Source organism: Mesoplodon mirus, assembly GCF_964341445.2.
Source record: "Mesoplodon mirus genome assembly, chromosome: 18".
Classification (NCBI taxonomy): domain Eukaryota; kingdom Metazoa; phylum Chordata; class Mammalia; order Artiodactyla; family Ziphiidae; genus Mesoplodon; species Mesoplodon mirus.
Window position 1 is genome coordinate 18,863,340 of NC_138994.1, and position 16,261 is coordinate 18,879,600.

Here is a 16,261-nt window from a genome sequence, read left to right on the forward strand (position 1 = left end):
CAACCCTGGGGCATTGACATCTTCTGAAATGCAGAACACACCTTCTCAAGCCCCACCCTGGACCCAGTGAATCAGAACTGCACCAAGAGAGGATCCCAAAAGATCTGTATCTCATTGAAGCTGGGGAAACACTGATTAGGGTCAACAGACTTTCTCAAACTGTTTATAGTAGCTTAACCTTTTCTTCAGACTCGCTTAGCAGAGCGCTGATATACAGAGCGCCTCTGACTGAGGGGTGGATGTAAATGCCAAGCTTTGTCCTGGCCACCCCTTCGCAGGCCTGAGGCCCCTCTGCTAAAGCCCAGGACCCCCTTCACAAGTTGCAAACCACTGTGCAGTGTGCATATACCCCAAGAGCCAGCAACCCTACTCCTGTATATTCACCTGGCAGAAAGGAGGGCTCATGTCCCCCACAAGACACATGCAAGAATGTCCACAGCAGCCTAACACTGCGGTAATAGCCAAACACCAGAAACAACTGAAATGTCCACCAACAAGAGATCAGATGGATAACAGGGACTGGAGCCACATGATGGAATACGATGCAGTTATGAAAAGTAAACTGCGGCGACAGCCAGTGATGTGGGAGAATCTCACAGATGTAATGGTGGAGGAAACAAGCCAGATGACACAGCAGAGGCTGTGTGGTTTAACTGACTGTAAGATGCAAAGTCAGAGAAACTCATCTGTAGTGACAGAGGTCCAAATAGTAGCTACCTTTGGGAGGGAATCAAGTGGGATGGAGCCTCCTGGGGGGTCAGGAATCCACTTTGTCTGGGATGGTGTCTCTCTCTCTCTCTCTCTCTCTCTCACACACACACACACACACACGTATTGAGGTATACACTTAGGGATGTGCACTTCCCTATAAGTTAATCCTAATTAAAAAGAAAGTAACAAAAACCTGGATAAACCTTTTGTATAGATTAGAGACTGGTTAACAGCCAGACTTCCTCTCAGCTACCCTGGACAGCCTCACCCTCAATCTCCCCGCAAACAGGAAAACCCACTGACTCTATCATGGGTCCTCATCCACCAAGGAAGGACCTCCAGGAAGTAATCTCGACTTGGGTTGGTGCCGTTTCAATCTCTCCAAACCACAGCCCATCCCCACCCCCGAGCCCCTGCCCTGGCTCCCCCGCTTCACGCCTCACAGCCACTCCTGACTCCTGGCCTCCTGCAAGCCCCATCTCGTGCACAGGGCCCTGGGATTCCGAGGCCGGGGGGCGGGGGGGCTCCCCAAGCTGGGCATCTGGCCTCAGTTCGATTACCCTTGGTGCAGCCCAGCCCCAGGGAGGCCCTGTCTGGGAAACCCAAATGCGGAGGCCCTTTTTGTTAGCAGTTCCCCTCCAGAACTTTCCTCAGGTGCTGGGAGCACGAGGGCAGGGGCAGAGGTTAGGGTTAGGGAAGGAGCAGTTGGAGGGGGGAGGGAAGAGGAGCCTGAAGAGCCACCTCCCACGGCCACCTTGGTGTCACCGGCCACCTTGGTGTCACCGGCCAGCGGCCAACGGGCAATTATTTTCCGGCTGCTAATTAACACTGCGGGTCCCCGTGTGTCTGGGTGCGGGGAGGGTGTTACAGGGAGGACCTCCCGTCCAGAGGAAGCCAGGAGCTCTGCTCACACGGCCTCCTGCTCCGACAGCGCCGAGAAAGGAGCGTTCCAGGGCAGCTCCTGCGGCCACCGCCTCCCCGCCCCCGCATCAGGGCTCGGGCCTCTCCCTCGTCGCAGTGACTCCCATTAGTTCTGGTTTGTCACTTTGCGATGAGAAACCAGAGCACAAACCCAGGACCCTGACCGACTGGCATTCTGGGAACGCCGAGGCTGCAGCTGCACCGCGAGGGGCTCCTGCACTGGGGCGGGGGAGTGGGCAACGGCCCGAACGCCCCTCGCCCCGAGACCCCAGGAGACAGTGAGCCAGCCGAGGGGCGAGGCCAGGGCGAGAGGAGCTGGAGGGAGAGGCAGTGACTGGATAAGGGGCAGGGGGCAGGGCGCAGGGCACAGCGTGACTGTCCTGCTGACCGTGACTCAGGGCTCAGACTGGGTGAAGGGGGCTTCCTCTTCCCAAGCTCGGCTCCCCTCAAATCCTGCCGGCGGGCCTCCCCGCCTGGCCTTTCCTCCTGAGGACTGCCCCCCAAGTTGGGGGAGCCCTGTAGTTCTGGGTCTAGCCCCTCCTCCGGCCTAAGGACACACACTTGGGACGCTCTGGGGAGTCCATGAGCGGAACCACCTAACGTCAACACACGGAAATCCGTGCCTCGTGTAAAAAATTAAGAGCGGCTCCTCTACTTCCTCACGCGTGTCCCAAGAGAACGGCTGGGCTACGGACGCGGGGCAAGGAAAGACACAGGGAGCGCACAGGAGGCTCCTGCACATCCGCAGGCAGAAGCAGCAGTCAAGCTTGGCGCAGCACTCTGGAGCCTCCAGGCCTCTCAGGGACAGCACCTCCTCGGTGTCTGGTCTCCCACCTCTCCAGGGAGGTGGCTGCATGCCGACGGTGGCAACTGAAGGAGGAAACTGAAGTGGCTTGTTCTGGGAGTCACTGCTGGGGGCAGTGCCAGGGGCCCTTCCTGTGGTCCCCAACTCTGTCCAATGGGCACCTGGCCAGCTGGGGCTTCCTCCTTGTCAAGCAGGGCTTGTGGCAACTGAGGAAGTGCCGGGCGCTGGCCACATGCTTTACATCCACTAACGGATCGGGTCCCTTTAGTAGCCCTTTGAAGCAGGGATCCGCTCCATCTCCACTCCTTCTCCCCGGGCAGAGGTCAGCAGACTCAGGCTGAGAGGTCTGGGCTGCTTCCTCGGATGGGGCTGGGGGCCCAGCGGGGCCGGGGTGCCCTCTTCCACCTGGGGCTCGCCTCACCTGCCTCTGCAGACAGACCGGGCACGACCTCCCCAAGAGCCTGGTGGATGCAGCCCAGGTAGCCTGAGCGAGGACTCAGGGTCAAGTCCACTGGCAGGGAGGGATGGAAGGACAGCCATCAGGGGGCTTCCATGGCTCCCCAAGACCCCAGAAAGTGACTGGGAGCTCTGCTTCCTCAAGGAAGCTCTGGGAACTGACTTTGCTCAGGATGTCCCAGTCACCAGGCGACCTGCTTTTCACTCCTAGACCTCCTTGCCTTCCAGATCCCCTGCACGGCTCGTCCCCGCCCCAGAGCTTTCCAGGACGCACTGCCTGTTCCCAGTTCCATTTAACCTTTGTGTACGTACACACACACACACACACACACACAGTACCACAGGACGGTACTGTTCATTTGGACATTTGGGGCATGAGCTGAAGCCCCCTCTGCATGAGTCTTTCAGTCCTTCCTGATCAGTGACTGTAGACACAGATCTTCCATCTGTGTTCTCCATGGGTTATTGTACGTGGACACGTTTCTGAACCTCAAGGTCAGTCTGTGTAATGATTTGCGTCACTGGGTCCTATCATGTGCTATGGGACCCTCTATGTACTAAGCATGTTTCAAGGGACATCTCATCTAATACTTGCAGAGGAGGAAAGTGAGGCTCAGAGAGGTACAGACACCTGCCATGGTCACACAGTAAGTGACAAAACTGGGATTCCAACGCAGATAGCTGTAGCGCTGAGCCTAGAAGGCCTTGGCTGCCTTGGTTATCACGTGACAGCCCCCCCCCCGCCCCGCACTGGGCTTCTCTCCAGGCAAGTTTGCTGAGTACTGAGATGACTGACAGCAGAAGGTGACCAATCCAGGGTGTTAACTGACGTGGTGCCCTGACTCCGGCGGTGACCGCCACTCAGGAGGAAGGGGACGAAGATGGGGACGTCCAGGAGAGACCCACGGTCAGACAACAGGGGAACTTACCAAAATAGGAGCTGCCTTAAATAAATACCCAGAGCCAGACTTCCCATCCAGGCTCACCAGACTCATCTCTCACTCAAAGCCCTCAGGCGGCCTAAGCAGGACATGGAGGGTAGGGGTGGGGCTGGGTGTTGGGTGGCCGGGGAGCAGCGGCCCTGGGGATGCCAGCACAATGTGCCAGGGTCTGAACCCGGGGAGGAGAGGGGCAGGGGCTGTGAGTGGGTCCCTCTGGCTCATCTGCCACCTCTCCAAGGGACCGAGGCGGGTGGCCCAGGCTCAGGCCCTGCCAACCACAGCTGCTGGCCAGATGGGAGCTGTCTCTGGCGGCGGGGGGGGGGGGGAGTGCCCTACCGCCCCTCCCCACACACCAAGGTCTTCTCCACCCAGGCCGAGAGTTTACTTTTCCTCCAGGGGAAAGGAGAAAGCTGTAGTTGGAGACCCCAGGGGCAGGATCTGGGGCGCAGGGTTTGGGACACATGGACGTGGGGTCGGACACACAGACACAGACACACACACACACACACACACAGTACGCAAGCAACACAGCTGTCTCTGAAATCATATCCGCCTCTTTTCATGCATTCATTGGGAGCGGAAGATTCCCTAGAGCTCTCCCCAGGTGGTTACATTCTCAGGGAACTGCCTTCCCCAGGCAGGGCTTGGGGAGAGGGAGGCCAGACTGACAGGGAAGGAAGCGAACTCGGGAAGCCAGACCTGGCGACGGATCCCTGCCTAAGAGCAGGAAGGGGTCCTGATTCTCTCCTCCTTCTGGAAGGGCAGGCACCATCTGCCTGGGGCCCGAGGGTGACGGGGACACTAGGGGTTATTATTAGACTCCCTGTCACTGGCGCCCTGCACACCCTACTGGATCAGGATCCCCGGCGCCCTGCAGGAGAGAGTCCTGGCAGGGGAGAGGTGAACAGCCGACTTCCTGCTCAGCCTCCCTGGAGGTCCCGCTCTGCCCTGACTGGCCTCACACCGGGAGACTGCGGAGAGCCTGACACGTAGGCAGAGGCCGCGGGGGGTCAAAGTCCTGAACAAATGGGCCCCATCTTGGACTTCCCAGCCCCGGAATCTTAGACCCAACAGAAAACTACTCAGCCTGGCCACAGGGGCTGGAGTGGGCTGGGCCACACCTGAGAAGGCTGGGAGATTCTGCAGTTCTGTCTGGGCGGGGAAGCCTGGGGAGCACCCCTTCTCCCCAGGGGTGCAGAAACCGCAGAGGCCAGCAGAGCAGGGCAAGGCGAGAATTGCAGGGATGAGGCGAGTGGCTGTCCAAGCCACTAAGATCCCAGAAATCCAGGGCCTAGAAGGTGTGTCTGTACAGAGAAGGAGGGTGCGCTGGTGTGAGATGGGGCTGATGGGGGCCACCTTCCTTCCCCCAAATATCCACACGTAGCTGAGGGTCCACACCCCTCTCCCCCAGCTCTGTCGCCTTCCAGGAGGGGCCCAAGTAGAGGTGCTAGCAGCGGCTTCCACGCTGCAAGCAGGGGCTGGGGAGGAGGGCTGCTGCGGAGATGAACTGGGAGACTCCGGTCAGTTTCTGCCCAAACTTCTCCCAGAGAGAGCGCGTCTTGTAACCGCAGAAGGAGGAAAACGGCGGGGCCCTCCTCAGCATCTCCGCAGCTGGTGCGGCGGAATCACCGGGTACGGGCACAAATGCCCCTACGCCGCGCGGCGCTGCCCTCCCCCTCGGCGCTCAGCCTCCCCGCCCCCCCGCAGGCAGCCTCTGTGCCCTTCCCCCCCGTGTCCCTCGGCCGGCTTAACTCCCATCTTTCCAGTTGTCCCAGCCCATGAAGTTCCCAGACCGGAGGGCCGTGGGCCAAGGACTCGCGGGGAAAGGGGAGAAGGGGCGAAGAGGCTGCGGGGAGAGTGGGGGGCGGGGTCTGGACGCCTGTGGAGAGCGGCGGGCTGGGAGGGCGGAAGGGGTGGCGCGGAGACTTGGGGCGCCGGGTCGGGGGGCGGCGCGGACTCACCTCCTGGTAACTCTCATCGCGGGGCCTGAAGGTGCTGTCCACCGGCTGCAGGCGCAAGCCGACGTGCGGGACGCTGTGCAGCCACACCACCCACCAGGGCGCGATATACTCCACGCGCGCCGCCAGCATGGCTCTGCCGGAGTGCGCCCGCCCGCTGAGGCCGCCGCCCGCAGCCCACCGCCGGGCCCGGGACGCGCGCCCGCCCGCCCCGCCCAAGGCCCCGCCCCGGGCCCACCCCGACCCCGCCTCGCCCTGGGCTAGGCCCCACCCCCCGAGCGCGCGCGCCCTCCCTGCCCCGTGCTCCCCCTCCGGCTGCAAGGGGTCACACCGAAGAGCCTGAAGCGTGTTTTTGGCCTGGAATCTGTCCTGGCCCCACGGGCGAAAGAGGTGGAAGGAGAAGTGGAAACAGCCCCCAGAAGGCTTCTGAATCTGTCTCTGAACAGCACTGTCTAGGTCCCCGGGCTTCTGGTCACTTATCATCAAAGCAAGCATTGCAGAGGGTCTGAGTGCCCCGGGCAGTCATGGCGTGAGAGGCGAGGCCGGCCGTTCCTAGCGCTCTTAGAGGGTAGAGAACTGACAGATTGGGGAAGGAAGGGACCCAGTCCTGGGTCACTAGTTCCGTATTCACTCTCAACTGTGATTGAGCATTCACTCTGTAAGCCACGTGGGTTCAAAGACATGGTCCTGCCCCGGGAGCGCCCAGCCCGTCTGCCCAATTAACGGGTGCCGCCTGGAAAGCCCCGGGCGGGGATTAAGAGAAGCAGCGGATTCTTACCAGCCGGCGGGACGGGGCGGGACGGGGAGGGCCCCCTGGGGAGAGACCCTGGAATTGTCCTGAGGGGAGGGGAGGGAGCACCGGGGGCGCCGGGAAGGGCCGGACATCCCAGGGAGACGCCAGATCCGTCGAGAACACAAGTTTACTGAGCGCCTACTACGTGCCAGGCACTGTTCCGTCCGTGAACAAAAGCGGATGGAAGCTCTGGCTGGGAGGGGATCGCAGTTTAGCGACCGGCGGTAGCAGTATCCACGTGAAGACGGACAGCGTGCTAGGTTAGCGATGTTCTGGAGAAAAGCAGAGCAGGGTCAGGATGCGGGGGATGCGGTGGGGGCAGCCCCGGATCCGACAGAGCCACGCGGAAGGACGTGCGGTCCTGCGACCCAAACCGCGTGTCGTGACTGCGGGACGCGCGGGGCGGGAAGGAGGGGGAAGGCTTGGGACAAGGTCCAGGGCAGGGTAAAGGGCCGCCTGAGGTCGGTGAGGTGGGTGTGGGGCAGTTAAGGGGTCCTGAAGGGATCAGGCTTGAGTTGCAGACAGTCTGAGAGGTGGTAGAGAGGTGGGTAGAGACACCGGTGAGAAAAGAGACCCAGGAGAGGCTTCTAGGTTTCTGGCTTGGGGAACGGGGTGGATGCGGGTGAAACTCCACCAAACACACGTGGCTGCTAGAGGGGGAGAGACCACACACGCCCCTTCCCCTATCAGAGATCCAGGGCTGGGAGATGGAGTCCTGTTCTGTGGTCGAGACCTCTCTCTCCTCCGGGAGGTCGCGGTCCGGGTCAAGGTTCCCTGAGCCTGACTGCGGCCGTCCATCTGCGCAAGCCCAAAGCTGAGGCACAGAAGCTGGAGAGCATCGTTCCTGTCATTGGGGTTTCCTTTCATTAATTCAACAAATTTTGATTGAGCACTCTGTTCTAGGGAATACAGTGATGAGAAAAACACACGTTCCTGCCTGCATGGGAAGTTTAATAGGTGAGGGGAGGCAGCCTTTATCCCACTCAGTGATTAACTACAACCCCAGCCCCGCCCAGCACCCCCGCCAAAGTGCTTTCAAGAGCCCGGTATCGGTGTGTGAATCGGGACAGAGTCTTGGGGGGGGAGGACATTTCCTGAAAAATGACACGTGAGGTGAGAGCTGAAGGATGAGGAGTTAACCCCCAGCGTCCTGGGGAACAGTGGATTCGGAGCAGGGGGACAGTACACTGTGAGGTCAGGGACCACGGTCCGCAGGGGACGGAGTGGAATCAGTAAATGCAAAGCCCGCAGTGAGGGGAGCGACAAGAAGGAGAGACTGGCACACTGCACCGACAGAAACAGACCAGTGGCAGGCTGCCAGGGGCTGGGGTGCAAGAGGGAACTTTGGGGTGGTGGGAATATTCTCTCTGGATTGCAGGGTTGGTTACACAACTGTATACATTTGTCAAAGTACAGAGAACTGCATACCAAGAAGGGTGAATTTCACTGTAAATTATACCTCAGCCTTACTTAAAAAGAAATATATATATAAAATTTATATATATATACTTTTTTAGTTCTCCAACTAGGGATCGAACCCGGCCCCTGGCAGTGAAAGCTCTGAGTCCTAACCACTGGACTGCCAGGGAATTTCCCAAAATAAAGGTATTTTTAAAAAGAGAAAGAAGTTGTCAAGGTGGGCCCGGGCCAGACCACACATGGCCCCAGAGACCCTGGTCAGGGTCTTGGTCTCGGACCGGCCGTGCTGGTAGCTGAGGAAGACGGACCTGAAGCGGCTTCGTAGTGCCCTCAGGGGCACTGATAACCTGCATGATCACGCAGCCCCCATGCAGCCCCGGACCTCTGGGATAGGCACTGCCTAGCACCACATACACGTGCCCGCCCCCCCCCCCCCCCCCCCGCCCTTTGTCAACAGCTCTGGCTGCAGCTGCTGAGCCCTGCCACAATGACCCGGAAGTTAGGAGGATTTGGCATTCCTCTAGGAAGATTAGTCACTACTGCAAACTGCAAGTGCCTCAGGGGAGAAGGGAGGGCGAGGGCATGGAGTGTACCCTGAGCATCGACTTTGCTGGAGCCGGGGCTGGGCCCAGAGACAGAACGGGTCGAGACGCTGACTGCACAAGCCCACCCTCAGGGCCATCACCGCAGCCTCGGGGTACAGCCTGGAACACACAAACCTGCTGGGCCGGTCTGCATCCAGCTAGACAGTGACCTTTCTAGCTGCTTCCCCGGAGGCCTGCTGACCTAGACGGGACGCCAGAGAAGCAGAGAAGCGGAAGAGAAACGTGAGACCTCCCAGGGCCTCGTTAAGGGGGTCGAACAGCCCTCTTGCCTACGCAGCTCCCCATTCATCTGGTGTGGCGGGAAGCATTTCACCCAAGCTGACCGGCTGACCTCAGAGAGGCAGTGTCGGCCGTGGGCACCAGAGAGCTTGAACACATACCAATGCATCAAACCAACTTACGCAGAATCTCTGGAATCAGACCTGGCCTCAGCGAACTTTTAAAAAGTGCCCTAAATGACTGGCAGGCACAGGCCGGGGCTGAGAACCACAGCATGAAAGGATGCCTTCTCTAGACAAATGCCTGCGGGATTTGTATCCTAGGAACTGGGGTTGGTCTCCGCAAAATGTGCTGGGACAAAGGGAGCCCAAATGGTAAACCCGCCCTCTTCCTGGGAAGCTGGACCAATGAAAGGGCGGGCAAGACTGGAAGCCGCTGAAGGCGCCCCATCTGGGTCTTGTCAACAACCACTGAGCGCCCAAAGACCCTTGTGCCGGAGGAAACAAAACCCCAACTCCTCAGGACTAGACTGAAAAAGGACCTCACATGCCTCGAATTCTTACAGAAAAAAGCCTACAAACCATCTCAGGCACTTGGCTACTTGGGCGTAGATCTCAGTGTAAACCACTGCCAGACCTTGCCGGGCTGCCGGCGCTCATCTGCCGTAGTTTGGTGCCACCTCGTGGTGTGCCCGCACATCCGTGCCAAGAAAGACCCTAACCTCGATCGTAGCTCACTGGGCTCTGAAACTACTGCAATGGGTACTTGCCATAACCTACTGGGAACTGAGTGCTGGAAAAAGCACCCTGGCGACCCTCACTCAGCTGCCTGAGACTGGTCCTCGGGCTGGGGAATACTTCCTGGCCAAAGGGTAATGAGCCCACAGGACCTGTGTGGGAAGTTTCCTTATTTCAAGCTCAATGAATTACTTTCCCTGCTTAAAAATGTGCGCCTCCTAAAACACTTGGCCCTCCATACTGCTCTGTGGGGAAGGGATGGGGGTCCTTCCATGAGGCAGGAGGGGTGCATGTAAGCGAACTGCCCTGCCACTGTGCAGACACTCGCTGGCCACAGGGGACCAAGGCCCACTGCTGAAAGCGATTTTGCCTTCTAAGTATTGCCCTATCTGTGTTTGACTGTTTCCTGTTTGGAGTCCTCCCCGGGATTGGTAACTGGCGCAGGGGAAGCTAAGGTAGTTTCTCAAGATCATTCAAGTCAGCAAGTAGTAGAAGCAGGACTGAATCCCCAAGGAGCCAGGCCTGGCTGGGAGTTGGGATTCGGGCCTTCACGCACCTGTCTGAGCAGCGTGTCCTATCCTCACACCCACCACTGCACTGCCTCAAGGTCCGGGGTCAGATCTCTGGCTCCTCCCTTTAATAGTCAACTGGATTTCAGACTGGTCTTTGGGTTTCAGGGGCTCCTTTCGCTGGGCTAACATCCACTCATCTCCATGCTTAGCTCACAGGCTCCTTCTCACAGCCCCTCATCTAAACTATCCTCTCATCTGCGTTCATCTCACGGCACCAAGTACCACTCCCGAGCTCCACTTAACCTTGAGTAGCACTTAGGAAACACACAAGAGTGAATTTTCACTCCTGTGCCTGAGAACACAAGTGTCTTAGTCGAGGGAGGGGAGGGAATCACACATCCACCTCCGCATCAAGAAATATTTCAACATGGCAGACACAAAAGCGTCACCACCTCCTGAGGAAGAGACGGCTTTATTTACTGCCATTTCCAAGAAGGCTAATCAACTCCTCCTTTTAACTATCATTTTCACGACCAGGGAGCTCACTTTACCTAAATGACTTTTACATCCCATGAGTGCAGACTGGCTTCACTTCCACCAATAATTGGCTCTTTTAACTGCCTATTTCCATCTACTTATTTTCAAACTTAGGCTTAAAAAAAAAAAGATGGCTTTATTTGTCCACTGGGATCACAGCCCAAGATTAGGGATGCAACAAGGTAGCAACCAGGGCCCCCATCCTATTCCCACCAGAAGCCATTCCAAGTAACACCCACACCCCCCATCCTCAAAGACAAAGGCCATTGTGAGAATTTAAAAAATTTTAATACAGTTCAAATCAGTGTGCGTGATTCATTTCAGCTCCTTCACCGCCAAACCTAGAGGAAAAGAGACACCAAAAGTAAGCCATTCAGAAGATTACTCATTTTATTTGAGTTACTACTGCTTGTCTGGATTTTGTACTTAAGCTAAAGAGGGCTCGCAAAGCTCAGAAATTAAGCCCACCAGGACGGTTTTGCTTAAAACATTAACAGTTAGTGTTTGATAATAAAAACGTTCCCTCTCTCAGCCTTTCTAAAGATGTTCCAGTTAGTCTTACAAAGGCCAAGTGGTGCTGGCTGACTTCTCACTGTGAAGAAGCAGCCTTTAGAAACCCCTCTGGGCTCCTGGGGCAGTTTCCTCCCAGTTGCCCTTTTGAGCCTTCCACCACCAGGACAGGCCCCTATGCTTAACTAACCTATGCTCGTGGCCTGTTGTATTTAATAAGTCTCTCAACCTATAAAAATGGGGGTCATCAATATACCAGCACCTACTTACCTTGTAGGGCTGTGGTGAGGGTGAAATGAGTGACACAGAGTAAGCATCAGCTGTTATGATGCTGCATTAGGAAAGCACTGAAGGGGGTGAAACAAACTTTCCTGTGGCCAAGGAAGCGATGTCTGGTATGGGATCTAACCTCTGAGAACCACCCATATTCCTTGCACTACACCCACAGCAAGAGCAGATACTGAGACAAACCACAGAATGGACTTTCCTCATTCTGGGGACAAGTCAAGAAACAAGATGGTGACACAGGGACCCCCCACATTCCAGGTTGTTCCCCCTCCCCGGGGGTTTCTGCCTTACTCACCTGGGGGCAGGGACTGCTTCAGCTTCTCTGCCTTCTCTTTGTCTGTGATGACCAAGGTGTAAAGGTACCTGCTACATCGAACTTTAAACTTCACATTATCCTTATTTTTCTTGATCTTGACCGCTATCAGAGACCAGAATTAACAATTAAATTGTATCACAGAAAAGAGAGGGCGCACAGTCCACCTGCTTTATAGTTCTGCAGGAAGTGGCCCATGTGACAGCTGTGCTTGCCTCCCTCCACTGTCCCTCTGTTGAAACAGAAAACAAGACGCCCCCGCCCTCCTCTGAGCTCAGTATTTAAAAATAATGTCAGAAATCTTCATTTCCCTTACATTAATACTCAAGAACCTGGAGCTTAATGTTTATATTTAAAACACAGGTAGTATCTGGTACACTGAACACATCCTAGAACATCCTGTGTCCATCTTATTATTATTATTTTTTTAAGGGATGAAAGTAGTTCATAAAGTAAGGAGATGGATTATCTGCTGAGATCAAGAACTTTCCATCACCCTTCTAGAAATAACTGCATATGAGATGCCATCGGGGGCGATGCTAAGGCTCTTCCTTCAGGACCGCCCCCCGACATAATGAGCATGTACTGAAGCTTTTCCTCAAATTTGAGCAGAACACATTCTCTGGGCTCTTTATTGCTTTAAAATTCTATCTCAGGAACACAGCTCAGCCAATAAAAAGCCCCAAGTGTGCTCAAAATTCAACAGCGCAAGGTTTGAAATTTAGCAAACAGTCTCGTTATGTACAAGCGTCAATGCATTTTTATGAGGCCGGCACCTATTCTGACGGCTGGAAGACATCCGCTTCCCAGGTTACTCATGTCAGGCACCTCTAAGTTCCTCGTTCAGACTTCTACAGCACAGTTAACTTGGACTCACAACCCATAGCTCCATCTCTGCCAATAACTGCTAAAGGAGTAGGACATGTCACAGGAAGCAGAAGCTCTGTGGCCCTGTTGAAGGCACTGGCTGCCTTGGCTCATGTTTTAATAAATCAGGCACATGGATATTTACTCAAACCAACCTATTTTGCTATCTTAACATTCCTCCCAAAGCTAAGTATATTGCGTCGTCCCTAGTAGCTGCTGTACATCTATAAACTGAAAGCTCACAAGATAAGGCAGATGCATCTCTTAAAAATGTTTATTCAACATTATATGATGCAGCAATTCTACTTACAGGAATATTCTCAAAAGTACAGAAAGCAGCAACAAGAGATATTTGTACAACGTTCACAGCAACATTATTCACAAGAGCCAAAGGCAGAAACCCCCCAAATGTCCACGGACGGATGGATAAACAAAATGTGGCACGTACACACAATGGGTTATTTAGTCTTAAGGAGGAAATCCTGACAAACTCTCCAACATGGATGAATTCTGAAGATATCATACTAAATGAAGTAAGCCAGTCATGAAAGGACAAACACCAGATGACTTCACTTACGTGGGACACCTAGAAGAGTCAAACCGATAGAGACAAAGTAGAATGGCGGTGGCCGGGGCTTGGAGGGGGAGAATGGAGACCTATTGTTTAATAGGTCACAGTTTCAGTTTTGCAAGATAAAAATTTCTGGAAAAGGATGGTCGCACTATAATGTGAACACACTCAAAGCCAATGAACTGCACACCAAAACATTTTATGTTTATTTTACAATTAAAACTATAAAGAAAAAATTTTAAGTTTATTCAAAAAACACCCACTGAGCACACGTCCATCAAAAACTCGCTGTTTTATGTTTTTGATGCATCAAGTACTTTCCCCTTCGTTTACAGGCTAGGACACTAACACACGTAGAAGGGAACTTAGTTCCTTGGGAGCAGGGCCTGTCCTCAGCCCAGAGCCTAACATGCAGCACTAAGTCGGAGTTTATGAAACGCGCACTTCCAGATTTTCACCCAGTAAGGATTCCGTTCTGAGCACCTACCATACACAAGACGACACACACGAACAAAACACCTTAGAACGTCTCTTAAACGTTCACAGTTAGCTGAAGAACAGAACACACGGGCCAACCAGCTTTTCTTACGCGAGACCTGCTAAAACCACTGCTCCCCGACAGCACGCACAGGCTTAAGCAGCCGCCCGGCCCAGCGCCCGTGCAGGGGCGGCTCCGCGCCAACGCGACCCTTTCCACTCGCTCGTCCAGACGCTCACTTACATTTGGCGTCCTTTCGTCTGGCTGTGAGCAGAAAGTCTTTGATTTCCTCAATTTTGCGAGGCTGCAACACAAAGCAAAAATAAGCAACTGTAGAGACACGCTTTTCTGGGATGGTCGGGCCTACCAGCCCCTCTTGGGCTCGGGAGACCCTCGCACAGGCACCCCTGCCCTCGCCCCTCGCCCCCCAACCCCGGAAAGGCCCCAGGCAGGGGTCGTACTCACCATAGCGACGAGGCGCGGAGAGCGCGGGGCAGGACCTGCGGGAAAACGAGCGTCAGCGTCCATGGGATGTGGGGGCCAGCGGCTACCCCGCTTCCCCTCCCCGCACCCCCGAAATGCCGGCCCCATCGCACTCCATTCTCCTCCCCCCGCACCTCTGATCCAGGCCCGGGGTCCCCAGACGTCACCCGGCCGTAGATTACCACGGATTACCCCCCACGCCCCACGTAGGGCCCGAGAAACACTCACCGTGAGCAGCCAGAAGCGAGGAGAACGGAAGAGAGAGACTCCCGTTTCCGGGCAGTTAAACCCGCCCCCAGCGGAAGCTGGGTACGGTGTCTGCAACGGGTCAAGAATAGCAGAGGCGTTCGCCTTTCCCATCGCTGCGTCTCTCCGTAGATTAACAGCGCGGCTCCCCGAAAGCAATGGGCCACCTGCCTCCACCACTCCCTACCTTCTCTATACTCCGGTCCAAACCCCACCTTGGCTTTGCTAGGTTTTATTTCAGATCCGGTTTGAAGACGTGTGTGAGGACTTATTATCTACTACTTTCATTAGACCTGTGTATTGGGCATCTACGCAGAGATTTTTTTTTTTTTCTTTTAAATGGAGGGACCCTCCTACGTACATTTTATAACCTCTTTCTAGGGGTTCCTCCCTTTCCTTCTGGTCTCCTTTTCCACGGACATCTAATCTGTCAAGGGCAGGGCCCTCTTGCTCGCCTCTTTTTATCTAATGGAGCTTTTCCACTGGCTGCTTCCAATTCCTTTAAGAACTGGTACCATAAAAGCAAGTTAAAACTTGGAATAGCTAACATTTATGGAACACTCACACCGGGCATCTCCTGTACTAAGCACTTTACCCATAGGGCCTCTGTGATCCTCGGGCGTGCTTGTGATGGGTGGCTCCGGTCGTTTACCCTAGTCTTACCCGCAGAGAATGAAGGCGTGTCAGTTGCTGGGAGAGGTGAAGTCAGGACTCGAACCCACGCTCCCAGACTCTTGACCACCTCCTTACTAGGCTGCGCACCTGAAACGGGCTGGCAGCTCTGGGAAGGCAGCGTTCCCTTTGCCCCTTTGGTTCCTCGCAGCCTTCATCCCATCCCTGGTATTATTTTCTCAGCACAAATTTACCCTCAGCTCTTCCAGAACGTCTTTTCAGGCAGGCTCCGGGAAACCTGAGGTTATCGATTTTATTTTCATCCTCCACTCTATTTTTAACCTCCTTACAAATGTCTACATTTTATTATATTTGTTTCCTCCCCAATTTAATAACTGCACAATAGAATGTAATTGCCCTGTGCGCATTATTACAGAGCAGCTCACTTGAAAAGGGTCCTTTACCATGAACTTCGCTTTGAACCCACTCCCCTCCCCCCTTCCCTCCCATTAGACAAGCCCAGGTTGAGCATTTTCCTAGAGATGCTGGAGATACAGGGAAGGATAAACCCACAGTCCTTGCCCCTGGGAGATCAGGAAATCCTCTAATTGTGCTAGACAGCCTTTTAAAAGAAGCCAAACTATGTTTCTGTGACTACAGATGCTTCTGGGTGTTAACAAAGAGAAAAGTTAATTGGTAGGGCCTTAATGTGAGATTATCTGAAGGTCAGGAAGCCTCAGTTCTGACCTGAGAAAGACACTCTCAAATCCCCCCGCCTGACCTGACAGCCCCCCTCCATCTCAGGCTGATGCCTTTTTGGTCTTTTCTCCCCCACTGCACCGCCAAAAGCAACGACCTTTTCAGCCCAGCCAACCGGTGCCTTAAGGGCACTTCCTGACCCCAGGCATCGGTCTGTGCCCTCCCCCCTGACCCTAAATCCTGCTCATCCTCAGAGCTCAGCTCCGCCCTCTCCTCTGGGCAGGACCCTGCACCTCTGCCTCCTGTCACCCGTCACTCATGCAGCAGTTACTCCCACCTGCCTTTCCATAGGCTGTGCGGCAATGTTAAACTTCCCATACATTTGCACCGACTTTTTTATAAAGGCAAGGACGAGGTTCTGCATTCTGTTGATAACTCTCAAAATGCACTGCTCATACATATACAGAGGTGCTCAGTGCTGACATGCAGGATCCTCGAGATGGCTGCAGCATCCGAGATCACTCACCATATGAAGGGTGGATAGATTGATGGAGGGATGGTTGGATGAATGAACGAAGGG

General features: G+C 55.0%; 2 protein-coding genes across 8 annotated transcripts in view; both read right to left on the bottom strand.

Annotated features, from left to right (window-relative positions):
* Positions 1 to 5,978, bottom strand: part of TTYH2 (tweety family member 2) — a 39,714-nt gene extending 33,736 nt beyond the window's left edge. For 5 of the 6 annotated variants that reach the window (XM_082603483.1, XM_082603484.1, XM_082603485.1 and 2 more), the window contains exon 1: positions 5,796 to 5,978. In XM_082603483.1, coding sequence (XP_082459609.1) covers positions 5,796 to 5,924 — 129 coding nt within the window. In that variant the 5' untranslated portion in view covers positions 5,925 to 5,978. The remainder of the gene's footprint in view (positions 1 to 5,795) is intronic. The other variant, XM_082603482.1, reaches the window with a different exon arrangement.
* A 4,902-nt stretch (positions 5,979 to 10,880) lies between these two features.
* On the bottom strand, positions 10,881 to 14,463 carry RPL38 (ribosomal protein L38). 2 transcript variants are annotated; one of them, XM_082603802.1, is made up of 5 exons: positions 14,353 to 14,463; positions 14,107 to 14,141; positions 13,885 to 13,945; positions 11,708 to 11,830; positions 10,881 to 10,955 (listed from the first exon to the last, which is right to left on the bottom strand). In XM_082603802.1, the coding sequence occupies exons 2-5, from the start codon at positions 14,107 to 14,109 to the stop codon at positions 10,930 to 10,932; spliced, it is 213 nt and encodes a 70-aa protein (XP_082459928.1). In that variant the 5' UTR covers positions 14,110 to 14,141; positions 14,353 to 14,463; the 3' UTR covers positions 10,881 to 10,929. The 2 variants fall into 2 exon arrangements, with proteins under 2 accessions (XP_082459928.1, XP_082459929.1); XM_082603803.1 differs by lacking the exon at positions 14,353 to 14,463 and adding an exon at positions 14,259 to 14,344.
* Between the last annotated feature and the right edge of the window lie 1,798 nt (positions 14,464 to 16,261).

Excerpts from the sequence above, each read along its gene's own strand:
- RPL38 (XM_082603802.1), bottom strand. Across the intron at positions 11,831-13,884 it reads CAGACGAAAGGACGCCAAAT|CGGTCAAGATCAAGAAAAAT; the intron begins GTAAGTGAGCGT and ends GGTCTCTGATAG. Across the intron at positions 10,956-11,707 it reads GAAGCAGTCCCTGCCCCCAG|GTTTGGCGGTGAAGGAGCTG; the intron begins GTGAGTAAGGCA and ends CTTTTCCTCTAG.